Here is a 16,526-nt window from a genome sequence, read left to right on the forward strand (position 1 = left end):
CTGGGTCTTCAAGCTGCCCTGCTGCCCACTCAGATCTTCATGCAGCTGCCTCCTGCTGCCCACTCAGATATCCACCTGTGGCCCCACAGCTGCCCCTCATACCCTGTCGCCCTCACAGCCCTCAGCAGCCCCCTTCCCCCAATGGTACCTGGGGCCCCTTTAGCATACAGCTTATGTGACAGCAGACAGGGCTGCTGGGCTTCTCTAAACACATAGTGGTGCTCATCAAATCTTTACCATCCAGGTGATCACTCACCACAAGCCCAATGCAGACTTCTGAGATCATACTGCTACCTCCACATAAGGCTAGAGGCTGAGGGAGGCCAGCAGGAGTAGAACTGCTCCTCAGATCTAGGCTTGGCCCTGGCCCTACTGCCTGCTGTGGAGGGACCAACCTCTGCCTGCCAATCAGAACAGGCTTCCCCAACAAGCACTGCAGAGACACAGGCACCAGAGCACAGCAGGAGAGAAGGACCATGGAGCTAGAGAGTCCTGGGCGCTCATGAAGACATTCTGAGACCCAAGGAGCAAGCAAGAGGAGGCAGTGGTACATGCCTGTAATGCCAGCACTCAGGAGGATCAGAGTTCCCAGCCAGCCTACACTACATAGAAAGGCCCTGTCTTAAAAATAAAAACAAAAGCTGAGCGCCAGAGGCTCATGCCTGTAATCCTAGCTACTCAGGAGGCAGAGATCAGAAGGAATGGTTCAAAACCAGCCCAGATAAATAGTTTGCAAGACTGTATCTCGAAACCACCCTTCACAAAAAAGGGCTAGCAGAGTGGCTAAAGTGGTAGAGCACCTACCTAGCAAGCGTGAGGCCCTCAGTTCAAACCCTGGTATCGCCAAAAAAGTAAAATAAATAGAAAATAAAATAAAAAATAAAAGTAAAAAAGAAGTAAGCAAGAACCCATGAAGAAGGCCTGTGCATGGCAGCTTCCTCTAATTTGTGGAGGCCCCTTGGCTCGATGCCCACGGCCCCTGACAGCCTACATCACCACGCACCACAGTAGTCAGACTCCTTGTTCCGACTCTTTTGGGGCTGCGCACAGTGTGTCTGTCTTTGTGTTCCCACCGCATGCAGCCTGGGCCAGAGTCCACACACAAGCATGTTGCTGAATGAGCAAAAGAGCAAACACACAAGTGAACGATGAGCAAACACCAGCACGGAGCTCCCTCTCTTCATGGAGAACTCTCATGCTGCCACCACCAGCACAGAGGTCAGGAGGCTCACAGCATGCCAGGTAAGTTAGGAAAGGGCAAGGGAGGGCATGGTCCTCAGAAGAATGAAGACGAAGGCGATGATGGGGGCAGAGCCCGGGGAGTGGAGGGAGGAGGCCTGACTCCTCTCACAGCACTGACCACCCAAGATGTTGTGAGCCCAGCTGTCTAGGGTCCATCTCCCTCCTGCACCATAGGCTCCTGAGGGACAAGGTTATGGTCGTAGCCACGGTGCCTTTCTGTAGATGGCAGCACCCGCATAGAGTAGGGCTCAGTGGATGCACTGACAGATGTCAGATGGAGGTCAGGAAGATAGCAAGGAGCCAAGTTGTGGTGGGCAGAGCAGAGAAAGCAGGCTGCTCTCTGACAAAAGAGCCTGAGCAGCTGGGTGCTGATGGCCCACACCTGTAACTCTAACTACTCAGGAGACAGAGATTGGGAGGATTCTGGCTCCAGGCCAGCCCAGGCATATAGTTCAAGAGATCTCATCTCAATCAATAAAAGGCTGGATGGAGTGCCACACACCTATCATCCCAGATATTCATTCAGAAATGTAAATAAGAGGGCTGCAGTCCAGGCCATCCTGGGCATAAAGTGAGAGCCCATCTCAAAAATAGCCAAACCAAAAAGGGATGGAGGTGTGCATCAAGTGGTAGAGTGCCCGCCTGGTAAGTCCAAGACCCTGAGTTCAAACTCAGTATTGCCAAAAAAAATAAAATAACAAGAGCCTGGGAACAGGCAAGGTAGGGATGAGGAGCTGAGGTCACAGACAACACTGCCTCACACGCACACCCTATGACGCAGGAGTAATCTGAACTGCTTCTACATCCAACACATATCACCATGGCAACAAAGCCAGAAATTCTATAAAACATCAGCTTCCTCACTAAATTCCATGTTCACATGAACTAACCATGATCAACTATCAGGAAGGCTGCAGAAGGCATGGAGCAGACTGCCACAGAGCAGGCTTCCTGGCTAAGTATTACTGCCTCTTTGACCCAGGAAGACGTCACCTACCTCAGTGGCAGGGTCATAGTGAGCCGTCGTCCGAATGGCCTTCGTGTTACTCCCATGACTCACTTCAGTCAGAGCAAAGCAGCCAAAAATCTAAATGTTGATGCAAAAGGGACATTATAGTAAAAGGAGTTCCTTTGCACGTTCCTGCCAGGGTCCCCCCACTGTCTGTCCTTGTAGAACTAAGTCACAGGTCCATGCCCTCACCTCCATTCTCCTGCCTAGCTAGCCGCTGACTTGACCAAGTCACCCTGTCAGGCTGGATGTCACCTCCCGTGAGGCAGTAGGTGAACTGGGCCAAAGCAGCCAGAACTGCTGCAGTAAGAGAGGCAATGCAGGCTTCGGCTCAGACAGAAATGCTACATTCATGCAGGCCAGGGCCCAGCGCACCCGAGTAAGCCAAAAATGCCCCTAGATAAGCGGGGGCCTTCCCTGCAGTCCCCTTTCCACCTTCCCCAACAACCTGGCTCACAGGACCCCAATCTTACCTCCATAGTGTAGATCTTCTCAATATACTTGAAGTGTCTTTGAGAACCCGAGCTATAAATTGCTGTTCCAAAAACCTGAAATGTAACATCAGCACAGAAACAGATGGGCCTCAGAGAGAGGGCTGGCATTAAGGGACTCACGGTTGACAATGTACTTCCACCCGCCCTGTGTGCTTCCTTGCCTTCCCCTCTTCTTATGGGGTTTTAAGTTTTGCCACATCTTATTCATGAACCTATGTGTGGCCAGGCACAGGGGTACAGGCCTCTTATCCCAGGTACTAAGTGGAGATGAGGAGGACTGTAGTTTGAGGCCAGTCTAGGAAAGAAGTTTGTGAGACCACATCTCAATCAAATAAGCCAGGGTGTGGTGGCACATACTTGTCATCCCAGCTACCCGGGAGGCAAAAATAAAAGGATCACAGTTGAAGCTGGCCCAGGCAAAAAGGTGAGACCGAATTATAAAAATAACTAAAGGTGGGCTAGGAGTGTGGCTCAGGTAGCAGAGCACCTGTCTAGCAAGAGTGAGCCCTGAGTTCAAACCCTAGTACCACCAAAAAAAATCTGTGTGTGCACATCTGCAGCTGCAGCTGGAAAACACTGGACTTGTTTAAACATGAGCTGCGTATTTGTTTTAGGAACGAGACCCTGCAGTTCACATGTCTGACCACGTGGATCCCTGCAGCACGCTCACCAACACATTGAGGACACACTTGGCAGCCAGGGACCAGTCGAACATGCCCAGGCACTGGATCACTGAGAGGACGCTCATGGGGCTCTGGAGCAGGTTTTCCATGTTAAAGAAGTCATATTCGAACACCCGCTTGCACCGGAGGAAGGTCAGCTCACGGTACTTCTCCAAGGACAGATTGGCACTGGGGGACCGGGCGAAGAGGGGATCGTTCTCCAAAGCCGAGAAGATCATTTTCTGAAACCATAGCAATGAGGATAACTGACTTGATAATACAGCTTTCCTTCAAGGCCACTGCTGCCTGGGACACAGTCAGAGCCAGAAGCAGCAGGGAGAAGAATGTCATTTTCAACCCAGAGGAAGAGCTAGAGGCTCAAGAAGCTGTGCAGGCTATGCTTACCCTGTCCTCTTGGGCAACCCCCTGGGTGATGAAGGAGAAGAAGGGCCCACGCTGCCCAGGGTTACCCCATCTTACAAAGTGGAGAGGCCAGGGAGGCCACATGGCTTCGGTGCTGCAAATCCATGTCTGCCAGTGAACGCACACCCTGCAGGCTGCCCACATCCCTAGGGCCGAGGCCACCAAGCCTCACCTTAAAGCGGAGCACGTCCTCGCCCTCCCAGAAAAGCAGCAGCTCCCTGCAGCTGAAGGATGCTCTCTCCCGGTACACGCTGAGGGGCCCCTTGGGGAGGTCTGACCACAGGACATCGTCGCTTCCTTCTGGGCTGGGTGCCATCATTTCATGTCAACCTTCAGGGAGGACACAATGAAGCAAGATGCTGCACACCACCCATGAACAACAAAGAGCTTGTGACATGTGATAACAAGAACAAAGCAAGCTGAGCAAGCTGGTTCCACGGGACCCCAGGAGACAGTGGGCAGAGGAGCGGCAGCAGGCCAGGCCACGCGGGCTCTCCTTGTTGAGCTCCTGAACAAAGTGGGAGGGAGGGAGCCAAAAGCCACCCTGGGGCTTGGGAAGCTGGGAAGGCCAAGGTGCAGGTGGTGGTGGCTGGGGAAGAGTCAGAGTGTGCTGGGGGCTTGGGCAGCTGCTGGGCAGCTGCTACACAGCTGTGCCTCCAAGGCACCAGACAGTCCAGGTCCCTCAAGGATCCCCAAGCCCAGTACAGCTACCTGCCCCTCTGAAACCAGCCAAAGCTGGCCAGTACCTTCTGCTACACATGATCATCCATAATGTCCCTGCCCACCTGGACGCAGGCCATTGGCCACAGAACCTTTGACTATAGGTTTTTGTCCTGGTCTGTATTCAACATGCAGGCCTCCCACTAACAGAGCAGGGGCTCTTAACCAAAGATCTGTTCTGAAATTTTCTGAATAGCCTGGTTCCAGGGCCTTGGCTATTCAAGCCATAGGAGGGAAATGGCTTTGTGAACCCAGACCTACAGAAACATGCAAGAGCCAAGTCCAGGTGCAGAGGGCCTGAGAACTTTGGAATTCTTGGAGGTGCCTGTTGAAACAGTCTATGGTTGGATCCTATATGACAATCATATAGGCGATGCTTCTGCACATGAGGGAAAGACGGGACAGCACAGCTGAGCACCTGCTGAGGTGCTAGGAATCCTGCCCTCTGCAGAGCAGCCCTACGTAACCTTCCCAGCAACGGGAGCCATGCACCTGGTCCCTCCCTAGGAATCCTGCCCTCTGCAGAGCAGTCCTACGTAACCTTCCCAGCAACGGGAGCCATGCACCTGGTCCCTCCCTGCCCAGATCCCAAGACACTGAGGTTTCTTTCTTTCCACACAACCTCAGCTGGGACATGGGCAGAGATGGGATCGAAACCCAGCAGTGTTGACCCAAAGCAGATCTGGGAGAATCAGCTAGGACACAGGCAAGGACGCCCAAACTAACCAGTGGCAGGTGGCAGGGAACAGGCTAAGAGATGAAAGCAAAGCCAATAGAAGAGAAAGGAAGACAACAGCAGAGAAAAGCTAGGAAGATGAAAGCTGGGTCCTCAAAAAGACTGATGATTCTGGCAAAGTTCTAGCCAGACTGACCTTGGAGAACAAGACAACTCAGACTCCTGGTTGGGAGTCCAAGAGGAGATGTAACGACTAGGTACAAAGGAAGAAGAAGCATTAAGAGGGAAGTAATGAACTGCAGGATCGATGAACAGGTCAAACTCCCAGAAGACACATCCACCAAAATTGACTGATGAAAAGTAGACTTATAATGACTAACGAAATTAAGTTAGCAAGCGATAAACTCCCACAGAGAAGAAACAGAGGGTTTCACCTGTGGGTTCTGCCAAACTTTTAACAAAGAATACCAACTAGCCACAAACTCTTTCAAAAACAGGAGAGTAGAGAACACTTCTACTTCACAGCCCAGCTTGACCTTGACATCAAACCACCCAAAGACACTGCAGGACAGTCACAGACTAGTATCCTTCATGGTTCAGATGCAAAGGCCCTCGACAAATTTTGCAAACTGAGTCAAGCCCCATATAAAAAGAATTATAAATCATGAACAAATGGGATTTGCCCTGGGAAGGCAAGTTGGTTCAACATTTGAAAACGAATTAATGTAATACATCGTATCAATAAAAAAGGCACAAAAATTATATGGTCATGTCAACAGATGCAAGAAAAAAACTTGACAAAACATAACACGTCTTCAACAATTAAAACTGGACAAACCTGGAATGGAGGAGAAGCTCATTTCACCATGAGGATTAGCTCAGCGTTTCAGGAAACGAATGTGTTTACTCTGCTTTGAAACTACACAACGCACATGTGGATCAAACATCACAGGGAAACCCATAAACAAGTATATTTTTTTACATGGCAACTTAAAACTTTTTTTTTTAAAAAGAAAGTGAACTTCACCTTCCTGATAAAGGGCATCTACAAAAAAAAAAAAAAAGCATGCAATGATCACATTTAAATGTGACCATATGTCCCCCAAGATCAGGACCAAGACAAGGATGTCCACTCTGTTGCTTCAATCAACTTTGTACTAGAGATTCTGGCCAATGCAATCATGCAAGAAAATGAAATAAAAGGCGTCTGGATTGGAAACTTATTTCTACTTGCACATGATGTGACCTTATATATAAAAAACCCTAAGGAATCACTAAAAGATTATTAGAACTAATAAATTATTATAGTCAGTTTTCAGGTGTTAAAGAAAAATGATGGGAGGCCATTGCTGTGGACAGAGCTCCTGCCCTAGGCCCCAACAGACCAGACCACACCAGAATGGTGCTAAATGCCACATCATCACACTGAGACTTGAAGGAAGGCACCCTGCTGTTATTTGGATCTGGACTGTCCCCCAAAGGCCAATGGTTGGTCCCCAGTGCTGTGATGGAACCTTTTAAGAGGTAGGGACTAATAGGAGATCTTTGGGTTAAAAGGGGCATGCCCTCCAAGGGGAGCCTGAAACTACAGTCTCTTCCTCTTCCTTTCTGTCCCAATGTGCCACTTCACCACAGGCCCAAAGCAATCGGGCCAACCAAACTGTGGTTGGACTGGAAGGTCTAAAATTCTGATTCAAAAATAAACCTTTTTTGTTTATAAGTTGATTATCTCAGGTATTTGTTATAGTAACAGAAGCTAACATAATCCCCAGACAAGTTCTTGAAAACAAGCAATTCCAGTCTGCCAGAATGCAGTCAGCATAATGAGGAAGCCCTCTCTGCTTTTGCCCTGACCAAAAAAAAAGTAACCTTACTTAAAGAAAAAAAAGTAATTCTTACACTTGTGGTCTGTTGCTTTGTGACAAGCATGCAAGGTAATTCCAATGAGAAAGAACAGTCTTTCTGACCAGTGGTGTTCAAGTTCACAACCATACCCAAAAATTAACTCACAGTGGCTCAGAGGCTGAAACAAAAGAATTAAAACTGCGAAACGCTTAGAGGAAAAAGCAGGAGTTAAGTCTTTGTAATCTTAGGCCAGCAAAGCCTTCTTGGATGTGGTATCAAAGGCATACGAAACAAGAGAAAAAGGAGATAAATTACATTTCATCAAAAGTAAAACTTTTGTGGGATTTGCTCTAAATCCCAGGATAATAAACAGTCCCTATGATCCCATACCACCAAGGTCACCAACATTACTGCATTGAGGTTACAGCTGCCATAAACAAGAATTGCAAAGACTGACTGCCTTGGTTCAAATCCCAACCTTACAGTCCCTAGTTAGGTGACCTCAACAAGTTGCTTCACCGCCCTGTGTTCAGGAGTCACATGCAGCCATGCCTGCATCTAGGACAGGGCTGGAACCGCATCAGGCACGTGGAACCACTCCTGGCATGCAAGGGGTGGCTTCAATTCCATTTATTCTGCCACCAGCTGCCACCTGTCCTTTCCTCCTGTAAGAGGCCACAGTTTTGCGCTGGGTCCTGCACTAGGTCCCAATAGCCCAGAGTCCAAGAGTGGAGTCACTCATGCTAAAGGTCACTAAAACTCTCAGGCAGCACATAGGTTTTTTTTTTTTCCTGGAAGTAGGCGATTCCTGTCTACCTGCGTGTCATCACAAGAAAGTCCCCTCTGCTTTCATCCTTACAAAAAGGTGACCTGACGTTACCTTTTCTCTGTCCTTGCCTCGCTGTCCCCACCATAAGGACCACTGCCCTGCTCTGCCGGTGGGAGCTGACCCTCCGTTTCGCAGAACGGAGGCTGCGGGGATTGGAGTCGCGAACACGAGACAATTAGACCTACGGCTGAATTTGTGCCGACTTTTGTCTTGTGACACCTCTCTGCAGTGGGAAAGATGGTTTTAAAATGTCTGTCTGCTCACTCTCTCCTTAGCTGCCGGTGACCTCAGGGGACAGAGTCCAAACTTCTGTGGAGGCCCTCACGGCCGGCCTCCCCCGGCCCCGCACGGACCCCCGGCCGCGGCCCCCCGCCCTTGCACGTCCGCACTCGCCCAGCGCACCTGCCCGGGGCTAAGCGGGTTCCACCTTCAGGCCCGTGGCACCGAGTCCCCGCACCGTCCAGCGCACACTCAGCGGACGCCAGCGCAGGGTGAGAATTGCAGCGCGGGCCCCGCCCCTGTTGGGGGCGAGGCCTGAGCAGGCCACAGACGTCATCACTCCGCGCGCGCCCCGTCCCTCCCTCGGCATCGAGGCGTGGCCTTCCGTTGTCTGCTTGACGTCATCATGCCGCGCCTTCCCGTCACCTGGAAACAGGACGCGTTCACCCTGGGCCTAGGCAGACAGGTCAAGAGCGCCTTTCTCCCGCCCCAGGCCTCTCTTGGCACGCTGTTGTTCTCAGATGCGTTTTACGCCAGAATTTCTCCTGTGTCCCGGAGGCGACCTTATTGCAAAGGAATTCAGGAGATAGTTATTTAATTTGCAGATTCCCGGGGTCCCTCTCAGTCCACCTCCGGCTGAGCGTTGTCAAGAGAGAAAGTTCGCCCAAGTGCTCGCTGAAGTTTGAGAACCATGGTCCTGCACAGGTCCTCAGCGGAACCGTGGACGTGAGCCCTAGTGGCTTGTAGCAGTAACCAACTCAGCAATACATCTTTACTTGCTCTTAGTTCTGTCTCACACGTCTTCCCTCCTGCGTCTGGGAACCAGTCCACATTTAATTTTCTGCACCCAAATCCTGTTTCAGGTCTGTTTGGGACAAAGAGGATTCCAAGCTAAGACTTACACGTCTATAAAATTTACAGACAGAACCAACTGGGCTTGGTGACTTGCCATGTAAAGTCCAAAGGTTTCCATTTAAAGGAACTGGAAGATGGGTAGCACAATATGGGAAAGAAAAAGATGGTAAGTTCTGTTTGACACGTGTCAGGTTTAAGGCCTTGGTAACACGCCTGCATGGTGGTGTCAGGTGCTGTTTAGAAAGTCTCTCTATTCCCTTTGTATTCTGAAAAACTTTCTTAAACTCTGTAATACTATCCTTCTCAGTTACCACTCCTACTCCTACTCAAAACAGACATAACCACGGCTGCACTGGGACCTTCCTGGTGAAAAGCAGAAGGGAACAAAGGGCAGTCCAGGGACCTGCACATGCACAACTAAGCAGTCAGACAACCATTTGGTGTTTTCGCAAGGGTCTCTGAACTCACGGGTGCACCCAGGATCACCTGCAGGAGACATGCTGCCGCTTCTCAAATGTTTGGAGATACTGTTGAGAATAATATAATACCCATTCACTGCTAAATTCACACCTCCCAGTTCGCAATTTCTGCCCAAACCACAACTACTAATAAGCTGGGTTCACGTTTTATCGGCCTTAGGAAAACATAGCTCTCCTTAGAAATTATCAACCTAAATGAGCAGCAGAGATTGTATCTCTAAAACAAGTATTTTATTTGGGAGTGATAGGGAACAGGCATGCCGTGGTAGACCACAGTAAAACGAGAAAGGTTTCACATGCTGTTTGTGAACACCTACCCTTAGCTTAGAGGCAGGATATTGCCTATCCAGTGCTGATGGCAATTGCCAGACAGGCTTCCTCGGAGAATTTTTGTGGCAGGTTGTGGTTTTGACAGTCTTTTGTGATAGTTCTTATTATCAGGCAAATGTGCATGATGGCTGGGGAGTGGGTCAAGTGGTAGAGCACCTGCACAGCAAGCACAAGGCCCTAAAGCCCAGTACAGCAGCAACAACAACAACAAAAAAAACAGGGGCAAATATGTTCATGAGAGCCCCTCCAAGTAGTCTTCCAATTCTATTTTGTCTGGGCTTAACTACGTACCTCCATTTGATTCTGACAACTTCCACAAAAATCATTCATGTAAACTGCAGGAGTGAGGGAGAGAGGAGACATTTTTAAGCAGACATTTGGGGGGCAATAAGAGGGAAAGCCTCAGAGCCTGAAATATGCCTATGGCAGGGGAGTTGGAGGGTGGCAAGGGAGCCTGGTGACTTTTTACAGTTCTCTTTAGGATTAGGTGTCATCACAAAGCATTAAAGGAGAAAACACCCTGAGCACGTGTCCCAAACTCTGGACTACCCTCAGGCTTCCCTCCCTGCTCTGAGTCCTTCCATCCTTCTCACGTTTATCTGTGGCTGTCCGCAAACCCTGCTCTCAGGACTGACTCCTAACACATTTTGGCCCCACTATTTCACTCTATTTCATTTTCTGGTGACTGGGTTGTTCCAGCTTGGTGTAGCAGCACTTACCTGTAATCCTAGCATTTGGGAGGTAGAGGGAGGAGAATTGTGAGTTTGAGGTCACCTGGATTACATGAGCAAAACCCTATCTCAAAATAAATAGAAAAAAAGATTGTTCTTCACAGCTCTGACCTGGCTTTACTTTAGGACGCTGCTCTAGCCCTTCTCCCCAAACCACAGTTCAGTTCTGGGCCCTAGGACACTGCCCACACTGTGTCTAAAAGACAACATCATGGACAGCGCTATGTGGAATCAGGTGGACATTGAGCACAGTGGTGAGGTAGGAAGAAAGGGACTGTGCTCTCCTTTGTTGGTGTTGCTGGGAACTGAGTGGCTGGAGATGTGGTTGAGGTCAGCACACAGGGAGAGGAATGAGTTTGGTTTTGTACATGTTCTGTTAGCTACTTCCTGGTAGCTCCTGCCAGGAGCTGCAAGTGAGGAAACTCTTTTTGAGTGGCCCAGCTGACAGTGACTCAGCAGCAGTGCACTGGGGCCTGCCAACAGATCCTGCCCACTGCTGTTTGGTGGTTCATTTTGACTTCTATCCCACCACCACCCTGTCTGCCATGCCCATTCTCTGCTCCCTTTTACTCATCTGATCTGTTGGTCACCCCTGGTACTGCAGTTATTTGAACACATGTTAAAACTAAAGTTTGCGCCCACACTCTGGTCACTTCTCTCCCTCTATTCCCCTTCCTGCTTTCTCTCCCCTACCCACTGCCTCCATGGCTGGCTCAGGATGCAGAGTGGTGGGGATGTGGGATGTAGTCACCAACCATGTCACTGAGTGGTAGCAGGGGTGAGGATTCAGCACCAAGCAAGGTACCACGACAGCTCTGTCATGACCACCACCGCCTAAGGCCAACCTCCCAGCCCTTGTAAAAATCACACACACACACAGAGTGATTACACCTAGTAGACCACCTAGAATGGTGCTGGGAAAGAGCTATGAGATAATAAATATGGTTTTGCATAAAATGCCCATGCAAAAGGCTGAATGCTCCTGTTATGAGCTAATGGAAAGGTTTTTTTCATTGTAAACCCAGCATATTCAATCCAAACGGTTTGTCAACCTAAAAGGGTTAGAGAGAGAAATTTGCAGTCTGTATTTACTGGGGACTGGGTGGAGACTGCAGCAGGACTACACACATGCAGGTCAGCGGGGGTTGGGCCAGAGGGAGATTTTAAAGAAAAAGAGAAGTCCACATAAGCTGTTTATAATACAATCAGTTCTGAGGGCTTGTTGGTGAAGACAGACTAGCATCTTTCTACAAGCTGCATATGTGGAATGCTGCAGTCTTGAGCAGTTTCCTTGCCATAAACCCTATTACAGGCAAACATGGAGTACCTGCAGGAATACCTCACCAGAAGGCCTGTTAGAGGTATGCCTGCCTGAGACTCCCCCTTCATGGCCTCCAATTCCATCTCTTAGGTTTTGACATGGTGACTCCTGTTGGCACTGATGACTTTCACAGGTTTGCATGCTGGAGGAGTCTTGGCATCAGGTGAATATGTGGCTGCTGCTGACATGGGCTGAAGCCCATATTCTGATGGGCAGGATGGGACTGCTGCCTAGAACTCTCAGAGTTCTCGCACTTGGAAGTTGAGGATCTGAGACTCCAGAGCTGTGCACCCCACACAGTGGCCACCATGGGCCTCCTGTGGCTACTGAAACTTCAAAATGTATCAGTTAGAGCTCCTGCATAGCAAGTGAAAAGCCCTGAGTTCAAACCCCAATACTTCAAGAAAAAAAAAAAAAAGAAAAAACCATTTTAAATATGAATCAGTAAAAAATAACTGAAATTCTCTAAAGTTTAAACCAGCTCCGTCATTACACCAACTACAGTACAAGCCTCTGTAGCCTTACTGGACCATGCAGATAGATGCAGAACACCTCCAGCCTCACAAAGTCCTTTGGGCAGTGCTACCTAGAGACTCCAAAACACGACTGCAGACCAGAAAGTACCTCCCCAAGTATACTTCCATGGCATACCGTGTGCTGGTTAGAGAGGACACTGCACACGTAGTGTCCTCTGCGTCTGAAACCTGTCCCTGTAAAGAAAACTTGCATCTATAAAGTGAATGTACACCACTGCAGGACCTAGATGAGGAAGAGGCAGCTCCAGGCAATTTTTATCACCTGAGACTTTATCTGCCCAGTGGAGCCTGTGGTCACCGTGCCATTCTTCCTTTACCCATATTTTGCCTTGCCATCATCCCCCAAAGCTTTGAGCCCCTGTTCTTTTCATAGTTCCAATCATCTGACCCTTCCCTGAGTCCCCTATTTTATGGACTCCTATATGTATATAAATAATTGAATGTAGGTTTTCCCTTGTTAATTTACCGACTGTCAGTTTAGTTCATAGACTCAATGATGAAACCCTCAGAGGAGACAGGCAAAGGCTTCTCTCCCTTATAGCCCTGATCTAGTCCCAGGCAGTAGGCCAGAACCTTGACCTAAGCCTGGATCTCGCTGGTTTCCTCCCTGTGCCAGCAGTGTTAGGCTGGAAACTGCTTCTCCTGGGAAAGTCAGTTGTGGACAGCTCTACCTTCTACAGTTCTCCTGCCACACTCCTTACTCTTGGTGACCTTCTCCCTCCATGATTGTACAGACATCTTCCAGATGCAAAAAGTATGGTAGTCGGGGCTCCCAAGTTAATAACATGTCTTCACTAAGGGACAGAGGTGACAACCAACAAAAAATGTGGGTAATTTTTTTTTAAGGCACAGCAGTAACATACAAAATGGTCTGGGGGCTATTTGGCTGGTGATGGAGAACCCCTGCCTGAGGAGGGGACATTCCAGCTGACTCCCAAGATGTGGGGATGTGCATTCTGGGGATAAGGGACACCCAGAAGACAGGCCCAAAGGTGGGAGTGAGATGGGACAAAAGACAAAAAGACCATCATGGTAGGGGCCGAGCAGGTACAGGTAGAGGGCTGGAAACTGAGGTTGGAAAGAGAGGCAGGAGCCAGACTGTGTGGGGTGTTGGAGGTGGTTTTACTGGTGGGGAAGATGTTCCTCGGTTCTTCGGGTGTAAAGCCTAAGGTCAGGACGCCGTCCCAGATGCAGTAAGAGAACCACAAATAGGCAGATAGCACTGCTGAAGTGCCTCAAGGTGTGAGGTGGGCAGTTTGGATCAGGGCCAACTGCCTTGAAGTTGTTGGGGCTTGGGGTTTTTATTATCTAATAGGGGAGGGTTACTAGGTGAGCTGAAACTGGGGCCTCCCCACCTTGTGATCCTCTCAAGTGGTTTGGCAAGCACGAGGTGGCTGCCCGAGTATGAGGTGTCATACACCTATGAATCTGAGGTGAGGCCAGGTATCTGTGCATTTGATCCTCTTTGCCCTTTCCGGTCCAACACCACCAATGGAAGATTATAAGTGGTTATTACACCACTTGATATGGGGGTATGCTCGATAATAACGAGGATGCAGGGTCATTATCTTAATCACAGGTCCAGAGTGTTGGGGCCACCTAGTGTTTTATGATTTTGCCCCCAAAGGAGGAAGAGAATCTTGCCTGGGGGGACATTTCCTCATTTCAACTGATGTTTGCCTAGCTGCCTACACCAAGAGAAGCCAGCAGACAGATTATGTGGACTCTTAATTCAGTGGGATGGTTTCCAGCAAGGAGCTGATACTTTCTGATACAAGGATACCAGGTCATATCCAATGAGTTTCCACCTCTCCCCCAAACATTGGCTTCTGAATTTATGACCTCTCCCTTCAAGTCCTAGGCCTGCAGGTTTCTTCCATCTCTTTCTGCTGTGCCCATGTGATGTGCAACAGAGAAGCAGGGGTTAGCTAGTTCCTAGACACGCAAAGCCTCACAGCCAGAAAAGAGGCCAGAGGAACGAGAGTGGGAGCCTTGAAAACAAGGGGCTTTTAAGGATTTGAGCCCACATTTAAATGAAGTGGCACTTTTGCTGCATGTGGAGACGCCTCAGCGGATACCTGCCTTCCTGCCACTTTGAGCAAGCACACCACACACCAAGTTAAGAGCAACTTAAATGAGTGAGGACTAAAATGGGGCCTAACGCCAGTGCCCCAGACCAGTGAGGACTGTCCTACAATGCACTAAAACTCCCTAACCAGAACTTTGTTCTTGACTTTGGTAACACCAGCAAACATGCACAGATATGTGCTGACCTTCGCAGTCAGGAGAATCACAGAAGGCTTGTCTTAAGCACACTGCTGTAACTTTGAATTCCGGTATGGGGGGGTTATTTCTCTTTAACTCAGTTGTCACTGAGTTCTCCTTTCAGGACACCTTTGTTTTGAAATAGGAGGAAACTTAGTCACTAACTTCTCTTTGTGACCTTGCTTTTCATATTAGTCTGCCTCCCTGTCAGCTGGAGGCTTTTCCAGAGCAGAGCTTGACTTAACTCTGGATCCTTAGTGCTTGGCCCAGGTCCCCACACACATTAGCAGCTTAGTAAGATTTGTAACTGTCTATCTTTTGGCTGCGCTAATCAGGCTCAATATGCTGGAAGTGTTGGATTTGAACTGTGTTCCCACAAAAGATACATGAAAGTCCTAATCTTCTCTAGGATCCAAGATCTGATTTGGAAATAGAGCCTTTAGATGTACTCAAAGGTCAAGGACCTAAGGCCCAAACTCCTGGAATTCCACATGTTAGATCAGGCCACTTGCTCCTTTATGCAAAATACAGTGAAGAGCACAGACACACTGTGGGAAGAGGCAAAGTAAGCATTTCAGCCCATTTTTGGCCATCTTTAGGGCAGACATGAGCTTTGACTTTAACTAGAGAAAGATTTAGGACAGGAGACAAAAGGTACACATAGCCAAATATTTCCAGGGCAGATTGGTTGGGTAAGGCCTGGTTGACCATTATCTCAGTCCTATATTCTTTGAAGATTCCAGAGAAGTTACTATTGCTATCACCACTTGGGAGTGATCCAGTTCCCAGGACATAATTAATCCTGCTCCAGCCTCTTCATTATGGATAATTGTCCACATTTGGGGGGCTCTGCTGTTCCTTAGGGGTAGTTTCGGTTTCTTGTCATAAAGATGTTATCAACCCCTGAGCCTTCAGAACTGTGAGAGAACAGCTGTGTCTGTTTCATGTGTGGTGATTTGTTTTGGAAGCCCTAGGACACACAGATTACATAAAAACCAACCTCAAAGGCTGATGGAAGAGTACGTATGTCTGCAGTGTTGCCTTACTTAATTCCACAGACGTTTGGTCCTGTGATGAACCACGGGACTCGAGTTAGTTTCCACTTCTCTTTGATTCTGACAGATTCTTTAGAGAACAGCAGATCCCAGCCAAGGGACTCATGTACAAAAAGAATGCGTATTTGAAGCTTTAAAATTTCACTAGAGATTCTGCAGGCCAGTACTGTTAACACTGAACTACACCCGTAGATTGTGAGCTGCTGGGCAGGAATTTTCAGAGGACACACTGGGGCTTGTGAGAAAGAAGCGGTCACCCTTTTAAGTGACTGCTAACATCCTTTCAAGTGGTTTTTTTTTTTTTTAAGTTTCAAATAATGCCCTTCAGAGACCACAAGGAACCGGCTTAAACCAGCCCAAAGCACGGAGTCTTACTTCTAGGTGACCTAGAGGGGACTCTGCGCGTTTTAATGCTAAATTCTCCACCGGGTGGGGCGTTCACGCTGCCAGCTTGGAGCACGCCATGTGCGGACAAGTAAGACCGCGAACTCAGCCTGTTGAGGAACGTGACCTTCAACACGCGAAATGACGTCTTTTCAGCATGGATATGCATAAGTCTCCCAGTAAAATCTCCGTGCGCCCGTGTTTTGGGCGACACTGCCTCGGTAGCGGCAGATAATAAACCTCTTCACTCTCTGTCCTCAGGTAGTGCTTATTGATTGGCTTTGCAATCACGGAGAGAACCCACCGTGCTCGGCCACAAGATGACCTTCCTCCGTGGGGAACGAGGTCACTGTGCCGTTTTACGAAACACTCTTTCCACGAAGGAAAGCAGACACGAGCCGCAAGTGAAGGAAAAAGGCGCTTTCCTAAAAGAAGGGACAGGGAGCACTCA

At 48.9% G+C, this 16,526-nt stretch overlaps 1 protein-coding gene across 7 annotated transcripts in view; it reads right to left on the reverse strand.

Annotated features, from left to right (window-relative positions):
* The window catches only part of Acox3 (acyl-CoA oxidase 3, pristanoyl), a 66,551-nt gene that overhangs the window by 49,807 nt on the left and 218 nt on the right, over positions 1-16,526 (reverse strand). For 4 of the 7 annotated variants that reach the window (XR_012435891.1, XR_012435889.1, XR_012435890.1 and 1 more), the window contains exons 1-5: positions 8,303-16,516; positions 4,003-4,160; positions 3,416-3,649; positions 2,725-2,799; positions 2,240-2,329 (exon numbers count right to left, since the gene is read on the reverse strand). Coding sequence is in view for 4 of the 7 variants with exons in the window: in XM_074042694.1 (XP_073898795.1) it covers positions 2,240-2,329; positions 2,725-2,799; positions 3,416-3,649; positions 4,003-4,149 (546 nt within the window). In the remaining 3 variants the exon portion in view is untranslated. Of the gene's footprint in view, positions 1-2,239; positions 2,330-2,724; positions 2,800-3,415; positions 3,650-4,002; positions 4,161-7,951; positions 8,213-8,302; positions 16,517-16,526 lie in introns of those variants that run through there. The other 3 variants (XM_074042697.1, XM_074042696.1, XM_074042698.1) reach the window with 2 other exon arrangements.

Source organism: Castor canadensis, chromosome 9 (assembly GCF_047511655.1).
Source record: "Castor canadensis chromosome 9, mCasCan1.hap1v2, whole genome shotgun sequence".
In the NCBI taxonomy this organism is placed as follows: Eukaryota; Metazoa; Chordata; class Mammalia; order Rodentia; family Castoridae; genus Castor; species Castor canadensis.